At 43.6% G+C, this 9120-nt stretch overlaps 1 protein-coding gene across 7 annotated transcripts in view; it reads right to left on the bottom strand.

Moving 5' to 3' along the window:
* Positions 1 to 646: 646 nt before the first annotated feature.
* LOC142587393 (amine sulfotransferase-like) overlaps positions 647 to 9120 on the bottom strand; it is an 88729-nt gene continuing 80255 nt past the window's right edge. For all 7 annotated transcript variants that reach the window (XM_075698363.1, XM_075698365.1, XM_075698361.1 and 4 more), the window contains one exon: positions 647 to 1575. In XM_075698363.1, the coding sequence (XP_075554478.1) occupies positions 862 to 1575 (714 nt within the window). In that variant the 3' untranslated portion in view covers positions 647 to 861. The remainder of the gene's footprint in view (positions 1576 to 9120) is intronic.

The raw sequence follows: 9120 nt of genomic DNA, 5'->3' as shown, positions 1-9120 counted from the left end.
AGTCACCAAGGTGGGAATGAGTCTGAGCGAAATAATTTTCACAAAGGAGCAGTTACGATTTCACCGTGCAATTGAGATCGTAAAGAAGTCCGGCGTTAGAAATGTTTCTGTGTTTGTTTCAACCCAATCATATCAGTGCTCTAAATCAATGTGCAAAAGTCCATCATGTAGAAAGAAATAATATGTGCCGATCGAGGCTGCCAGCAGCTTCTGTCAATGCAAAGACAATAACACGATGCTATCGTTTCTATTAGACAGTCATGAAGAAAGTCAACACGCCACGTCGTCTTTAGTAAGAATAAATTCTTACTAGTGGTGGTGACTAAGCTCGGGATGCTATGGTTTTGTTTAGAAATGCAAGAGGCCTTGTTTCCAAAATTAATGTAATGAAAGGTTCATGCTTATGCAATCGCGTGCGGTCTGTTCGCCGGAAGCCTCTTTGGCAGACCTCTATTTCTACATAAGAGAAAAAGGGAAAATAGCGCCATGACAATAACTTCACTAAAACACGCTGGAGTGCTATTGAAGTTGGATTGTACCTTCGTTATACTATTTTTTCCGATGATGCTTATCTTTTTTTTTGCTGCAAATATACTATTCCCAGGTAAGAAGCGTATTTCAATGAAAGCAGAATAAATAGCTTCCGTTCAATTTTTCATTGTCTTTTCTTTATTAATACTGCTTCTGTTTTCTTGTGCTCATGTTTCTTAATACATGGCTGTTAAATAATGAGTGAACATTTATTTGGGCGACGTATAATCTTGAAATGATAATACTACGTCCTAGAAAATTTTCAGCAAGGAACTCTTCTCCTATAAATCGCATAAACGGCCCACACCAACGCCAGGTATTCAGAAGATATTACTCAATGCTCGTCCACAAGGTCATGATGTGGTTGCTGCCCCCAGCCCCAATCTTTAGGCGCTCTTCGAGCTTCTTGATCATGTCAGGCGTAAATATGTCTGCTCGGCTTAGCCGCGTTTTGCCTTCATCGCACTTCATGCCGAACAGCCGTCCGAAGGTCACTGAGGCTTTCTGCAGTTGCTTCACCCAGTCTGGTTTGCCTTCATCAGGCAAGGCGGCTGCCTCCTTCATCTTCAGCTTCGTGTGCTCCTCCACACACTCCCAAACACCCTCGTATTGAGTCTCGGCACAGATCTTCCTCAGGAACTTTCCGTTCCGCCTCAGCCACTCACCATACCGGCCTTCCTCGTCCAGGAAGTCAGCAATCCTCAAAACTGTTGTCATATTATCATTTTTCAAGTCTTCGTACGTGAGAAATAGGACGTTGTCGTCGAACCTTCGTTTGTACCAGGACACAAGGTCAGTGAGGTAATCACCACAGAAGGCTCGGCCTTCGACGAACTGATCAAAAAACGAGGGGAACGTCTCGAATGCCTCGTCCACGCTCTTCCCTTGGGCGCTCGAAATCTGTTCAAAGAATTGCACGCAGCAGTCGTACGGGTTTCTCGCGACGTAGATGTACTTTGCGCAGTCTGCTTGAGGAACAAGGTGGAAAGGAAGGTGGGTGCGTATGCTTCCGGGTCTCGGCATGGCCTGGACAGCATCGGAGCCCTGCGACAGTGTTGGGATATAAGAATGCCGCAGATTACTAAGCGTAAAACACTGGGAGAAACAAATAAACATTAAAAATGGTAGTGTCCAGTAGAGCGACTGACGTACTGAACACATTCCTAATTGAATGGCAGGGACGCGGAGAGGTAACTCGAATAATGGTACAGTTGTGCATACGGCGCTCAACTCTTATTACACCAGCAAGAAATCCAAAATTATGAAACAGGCTGACACATGGAATAGCACACTGTGGTATACAGCTTATAAACAGGGATAAGGTGCCTCAGAAAGGCTGGCCAACGTTTCAATAGGAGGACTTATCTTCGTCAAAGCTGAAGATAAGTCCTCCTATCGAAACGTTCGCCATCCTTTCTGAGGCACCTCATTCTGTTTATAACCTTTATACCAGAGTATACCAGTAAGAACCTCTTCATGGCAGCAGGGGGTGGGGGGTAAAAATTTGTTGTGGGGCTAAAGAACATGCACTTCAACAAGGGTAGAAATGGTGGCTTGTCGGTGAATCGTCCGGAACACTTTTTACGCAGCGTGAAACGTAATACGGACGCAAGAAGGCACTTAAGAACGAAAAGAACAGCGCTACAAGCAATAACAATGTTTAATATGCAGACAAGACCGCATATACACTACAGGCGCCGTAGCAGGCATTCATCACGTCGAAGCACTAAGAAACATGCGCGATTAAAGTCAACTATCGAATCATATTTGTGACCAGGGTTAACCTACCAAAACCACTTGTAAGCACTGACGCAGAAAAAACTAACTTCATCGGAGGCAACGCTATCGACGGGTTCTAATGCACAAGTCACCAAGTGTGTCTATACGCTCTGCCTCAATAATTAATTAAGCGAAATCTTCTTTATATCCACCAACAATGACGCCTTTATCAAACAAAGGTTGGCAACGACATGCTTGCGTATACAGGTCGGTAAGCTTATCAGGCGGGAACTTTTCGGTTTGTTATTGTGCTGTCTCAACCACTCATTTATGAACCTACTGCTTTAGTCGACGAATTGTTTCCCCGAGGAGAGCGGAATACTATAAATTACAAATGCCTTGCAATCTACGAACTACTTTTCATTCATTTTTGCGTACTGAACTTTTTTTTTTGTCATAGAAAGATTTCTCTTCACACCGTGCCTTTTAGGCTTACTGAGTACCAAAAACCACCCTAATGTTATCGTGGAGTGCCACCTCCTTGAGATTATGTGAAAGTTGGTGAGTATAGGGAATCACGGTTGTACTTCTCGTTTTTGTACTTGCACGGTAATGAGTGTCATATTCGCCTGAACTTCAGCAATTGCATTTCAGCTGCTTCTCTCCTACAGGCACTAAAGCATGGTCTGGATTGTCAGCTTGATTCAAGCGTGAAGTCTGATTCTGGAAGCTGTACTTTATTAGGTGAGGTCAAGATTTCCTTAACTAGTTGCTGCGGCACATTGTCACAATGCCTTTCTTGGTTAGTTTTGGGTGGTTAAAGCGAAAAGGGAATGTTGCTTTTTTAGCCCTGGATCTTCGCACCAGCGTAACTGGTTGTCGGAGCAAACGAGTTTACAGCCCGCAAATCTAATGGTTCATTCAATCGGCCATTCAAGTGCCACTTCAAGATTATTAAAACAATCGAGGAACACATTCAATACTTGCTTGATTTTATTTCGGGAGCTTTCCCATGAGCAGTCAATAAATATCTGGCGCTCACCAAATAAAGCATAGCTTCACTAATCAGACTTCATGCTTAAGGATGGTCTATCTAGACCTTTCGAGACCAGAAGCACCTGAAAATAATTCTCGGAAGTTCAGGCCGGTCTGACACTCAACTCCGGCAAAGTGCACGAACGAGAAGCAAAGCCGTAATTTCCTGTATCATCTAACCTTCACATAATCTCAAGAAGCTGGCACTCCGCGATAGCATTCGGATGCTTTTTCCAGTAGCCGATGAACTTGGAAGAATCTCTGCGAAGAGGAACACTTCAAGGACCGAAAAATTTGAGTGCTCAAAACGCATAAAAACAAGTTCGTAGATTGCAAGTCATTTGTGATTTATTGTATTCCCGTCTCCTCTGGGAAACAATTCATCGTCCATACCAGTAGGTTCATACATCAGCGGTTGAGAGAGCACAACAAGAAAACAACAACAACAACAACAAAAAAGCTGCCGCCTGACGGGTTTCTCGCCCTCCATACCCAAGCATCTCGTTGCCGACCTTTGCTTGATAAAACCATCATTGTTCGTCGATATAAAGATTTCATCCTCATAATACTTGAGGCAGAGCATATAGACGCACTTGGTGATTTGTGCGTTAGAAGTCGTCGAGAGCGTTGACTCCTAAGAAATTAGTTTTCCTGCGTCAGTGGTAACAATTTGTTCTGGTAGGTTGTTGCTGGCCATAAATATGATTCGATAGTTGACTTTTATCGCGCATGTTTGTTAGTGCTTCCATGTGATGCATGTCTGCAACGGCACCTGTAGTGTACATGCGGTCTTGTCTTCATATTAAAGATTGCTATGGCTTGTAGCGCTGTTTCTTTCCTGTTAATATATGCGTTCTTGCGTCCATATTACGTTTCACGCTGCATGAAAAGTGTTGGTGATGAACTTTAACCCGTGGCCAACGTGCCGCAAGGTTTTATAGAAAATGCGTGTCAAGACGCTGAGAACCAAATAAATTCAGCAGTAAAACGGGATAACCTTGACAGTTAGACTCATGAATGGGAATTCGGCTTTAACCTGATACTTTACCTGAATAGACCACAATTTGACAAAAGTCATTTGGGTGCGTAGGAAAAAGAAATATTTTAGTGTGTAAACCTGCGATTTGGGAGCGTCCGCTGACCATACCTGGTTACTAGGTGTGTAATATTCTTAAGCTGCGTGATCGCTAATATGCCGTGCCCAAACTGCGGTTCTTCGGTGTAGCTTTTGGGGGAGCTACGAAAGTATTGTTCATGCACTGGATCCAGTCTTCATTCGTAGCACAGTGCTAATCTTAAAGCTTTATTTAAAACAACTATGACAGGTTTTCTATTATTTCTCGGTAATTCACCCGACTAAAATTAGTTTTGTGTATTGCTGGTACCATACGTGCTAAGGCACACCCTATTATTATGTACATAAAAAAGATTGATTGTTTTACTTAACAAGTGCAGTGGTCGGCGCTGCGGAAATAGTCAACACGTTTGTGGCAAAGCACAGTGAAAAGAGAACAAAGACACGGTTCATGAAACGAAACAAATACAGAGGGTTCGTATGTGCAGCAGTCAGTGCACATATTTCATAAATAGTTCGTGATATGTTATTGGAATTGTTGCATGTATAGGTTGCGCAAATTTGCTTGTGACGAAGACGTGGCAGAGCATTATGCGCAGTGCAGCGCAGCAGAGTGCATGCCACGCGTGGGCACGCCAACCTGCCACATGCACGTGCACAAATACAGTCACAAAAAGAAAATCATGTCAAATAGCCATATTGCGAAAGCTCCACCTGTCTCGCAATGAACCCATTTACCGTCCTCGATACGGACTGTTGAGTACTTGTCGCGTGACTGTGCGATTCACCTGGGAGGATTATTATACACTGCCATTTGCGATTAAAAGTGTCTGGAGTGAACAATGAACTCAAGGGCTGGTTGGTGCGGCCTACTTTATCAGCACCGCTATAACGCGGAATGTTTGTTTGCATCCCTAGACGCCATTTGATGTGACGCTTCCGCTGTTAGTAGAGTAGTGCAGAATCTGTTAGCCCATAACTACGACATACAAAAGGGACGCCTATGCCCCCCCCCCCTTAGGAACGCTGCACTAGGTAATGCACTCTCTTAGAAAGAACGCTTGCCGAAATATCTCATTTGTCAGAGTAACACTCGTTGACGGTTTACATTACCATTTATTTTTGTGCTGCTCTCTCCCTTGTTTTGCACACTATCTGTGTTTTATCCTACTGTCGTTTGCCTTTTTACATTCCCCTAGCTCTTGGCTTTCTTCGTCGTTTGTTGGTCGGACTATACATTTCAGCTTCCCAGGTATCTTTTTTTAGACCCCTCCTTCACCGATATACCAAACAGCCCGCAATGTTCATCTTCAGGCAACTATCTTTGTCACCCAATAAGAACGATAAGGCAAAACTACACCACTTGGATAGCATGAGGTCCGGGTATCGAATTGAAAGGTTAATGTGAAATCTGTGATGTGCAAAATAAGGCGCAGTCAGCGGAGATTGCTTGAGTCAGCCTATATTTTACGCACTTAATCACAGTATGCTCAAACCAAACTTTTTCCTGTGTTAAGCATATGGTTTTAATACGGAACATTCAAAGAAAAGTCTTTAATGGTCTGCTAGTCCCTCAAAAGGCGTGCACTGAGTGGACGTCATGTGATTTTTAGCATTGAGGATATCATATTGACTAGCTTTCGTTTTGCGCATTTATTTGTCCCGCGAAATACTGCCAAGAAATACGACTTTTCTTTAAAAGGAGGATGCTTTCCTGTAATTTACTTTGCTGTGGGCTAAGCTCATGGCATTTATCACCTGAAACTGGTGAACCGATGCTCATCCGCTATTTCAAAGCAAAGGACCACAATGTCTACCTGACCATATACATATAGGCAAGGCTTCGACATCATTTGTGGTATTTTAAAACCATGTTGGCAAGTTCTAACTGAACGGAAGTCAATTCTACTAGCATAGAATGAAAGAGTTGACACTAGCTGGGTTCATTTTTGTTCCTTTGACCATCGTGATCTGTGAGAAATCTTTGAATAAGTGAATGCGTGAAAATGTCGACATTCACTTCTTTTATTTACGGTCGCGTTAAACTCCGGCATGAGTAACGGTAAAAGTTCTGCGTGACGATTGAGAACCCAGTATTCAATGCGCACTCTGAGACTCTTCCTAGGCGCGAATGTTATGGAAGAATCTAAGGGTGACAGTGAAGGTCGGATCATATCAACGTCTACCATCATCCGCGCAGCTTCCTTGAACCATATATATCGCTCTTTAGACGTGATGTAAGGGGGTTTTTGGATGCAGGCCTTGTGGAACCTTGTGAGGCTTCATTCTCTTCTGATAACTTGCAAATTTTACAAATTCAGTACACTTAGTTGAAGCATCCCCCACACACTTGACAATCCGCAAGGGCACTTGTCTACTCAGCAGTTCTTTTTTGCCTTGGTAGTCGTTTGAGTAAGACCGCGGCATCTCATATACATTATATATCTCATGCCTATTTGTAACACGTACAGACCGAAGTCATAAGTCATAAACAGGATAGCCAGTACCTAAGTATTACCTTGGTTAAGGCAGAAGTCGGCGTTAAACACCTGCTGATTAGAGGATACCACTTTCGCCTTGTAACCTTGCATACGTAGCTCATTTAACTATACTCGTGGACAACTTTCGGTGGCAATGAAGGGAAAGCTACCGAGGCAAAGTGTGCACAAGTGACAGCGCTTCCGAAAAGAGTCCCATGTTTTAATCCACGTCATTAGGCAGGAGTAGAGAAAGCAAACACTTTATTAGCAATAGTTAAATAAGACAGAATACATCACTTAGTGTAAATGTTTACTTATTTTGCGGCTTTTCCCTTGCGGGTCTAGGAAAACGCGATACCGTGGCACGTGGAAGATGCATCAATTAAGCCACTGTTCCAAGCAACCAAAAGCCGTGTCAAACGCTGCCAGACTACTTGCTGTGGTAGCACTTGTGCAGCAGGCACGTGCCCGTAGCTTTCACTTCATTGCCACAGAAAGTTGTTGGCGAGCATAGGTGAGTGACATCTGCTTAGCATCTTGGAATTTATTATAGACTCAGAGATGCCGCAGTCTACCAAATCTACCACATGTCTTTCTTTCACTTTGATGAAGATGTGAAACAAGCTAGAGAGAAATTAAACAGTCGTGTTTTGTTCATCGGATCGGTACGATCATTCTCGTTTGTTAGTTTTTGTGGACGGGAGGCCTTGGGCATCGTTGCCTGGGTTATTCGCCCGATTGGCTGTAGCACATCAAGTTGGCTGTGTGACTTCTACGGTTGCTTGGTCCTGACTGATTACGGCTGCACCAGTTCGCGTCAGTCCATCTTCAGCGATTGCTCGAGTTAGCCTTGATTTGATGCCACCAAGAAAATGGTTCTTCTGAAACCACTGTATGTCACCTATAAATTCAGGGGATCACTTCAGGGCAGGAGAATGCAGTCTATGCATGAGCAAGGCTAACACTTCAGAAATGGAAAGAGTAGGCCCAGCTAGCATGAAAAGGCGGCTTTATTCTAAAGAGTTGTCGACGAGCAAACTCTGAACCTAAAGTAAAGATGTCTAGAGACCAGAGTTTTGGTAAATTCATGTTTATGGCCGCGCACCAAGTACCCGCCATTTTGGTGTATGAGCAGAAATCACGGGTTAATGAGCAGCTTATGATTGGTTTTATAGTGCTTATAACTGCCTATTTACGTCATTCGCGCCTGCATATACATATTTTTGCTTTTAGCAACAAAAGTGCTTTTTCGGGGACATTTTGTTATTGCGATACAAATTACAGAAATACTGCCAGCCAATTTTCTTCGCCGGCACTGACGTCAATGTCACCGTAAGGATCCATATAAATTGTAAGCGCGATGAGATCGTGGCCGCCCGCTTTATGCAGCAGGTGCGAGGTAGTGCCCATGGTGTCATAAGAAGTTCATTGTGAGAACTTGCTCATAGTGCCAGAACAAATGGATCGCACTTGTTGGCTGCAATATGCCAACTGACCCAAAAGCAGTGTCGCGTCTTTTCAGCTAAATTCTGCTATCGATGGATGCTATCTTTAGATCTGACAAGTGAACGCTACGTCAGTTTCACACCATGAAAATGGCCCGTACACATTTATAAAGTAAAACAGGTCGTCGCTTGAGAACAGCTTATAGTGCCTATTTCTGCCTCTATATTACCTAAAATGAGGCTTTACGTGCATGTGTTATGCGCCGAAAACCTACATTCTTGGTGCCTAAAAATCGAGCTACTAGTGATGTCCCATCATTTCCTAGGTTGCTCGGAAATTGTCGCCAGGAATTGTTCCACCCACTGTTTCCAATAGTTGCCTGCTTCTTCTATAATGTAAGCTGGTACCACTTTTGTTAAACACATTTGACGTAAACAGGCATGTTAGCAATATTGTCTCCATCAGAGTGGGCCTTCTTGCCAGCGACATATTTAAAAAATGCAAGCCATATGTTCGTACTTGATGACCTGCTGTCCCACGCACCAAGCTGCACAAGTTTATTTGTGATCTTTTCAGCACTGAGGGACCTAATCAGCGGAGTCGCCAGTTGGCTCTTTTGCAGAATTCGCCGTAGTTTGTATCTCGAAAGCTTTGATAAAGAGCCTCACCTCTTCCATCCCAGACGGAATGCTTTTGGTGCACCGCTTCAACAACTAGGTCATCCACGTTCTCCAAGCGCAGGGTAGCCTTTACGTAATTTCTTCGGTGAAGTACAGCACTACCCGCCTAAAACTTATCCAGAACTAAGCTCACCAGTTTTGTCTAGCTCAGTTC

This window comes from Dermacentor variabilis, chromosome 7, assembly GCF_050947875.1.
Source record: "Dermacentor variabilis isolate Ectoservices chromosome 7, ASM5094787v1, whole genome shotgun sequence".
NCBI lineage: Eukaryota > Metazoa > Arthropoda > Arachnida > Ixodida > Ixodidae > Dermacentor > Dermacentor variabilis.
The sequence above is the reverse complement of the archived record's forward strand: the minus strand, read 5'-3'. Positions and strand labels throughout refer to the sequence as shown.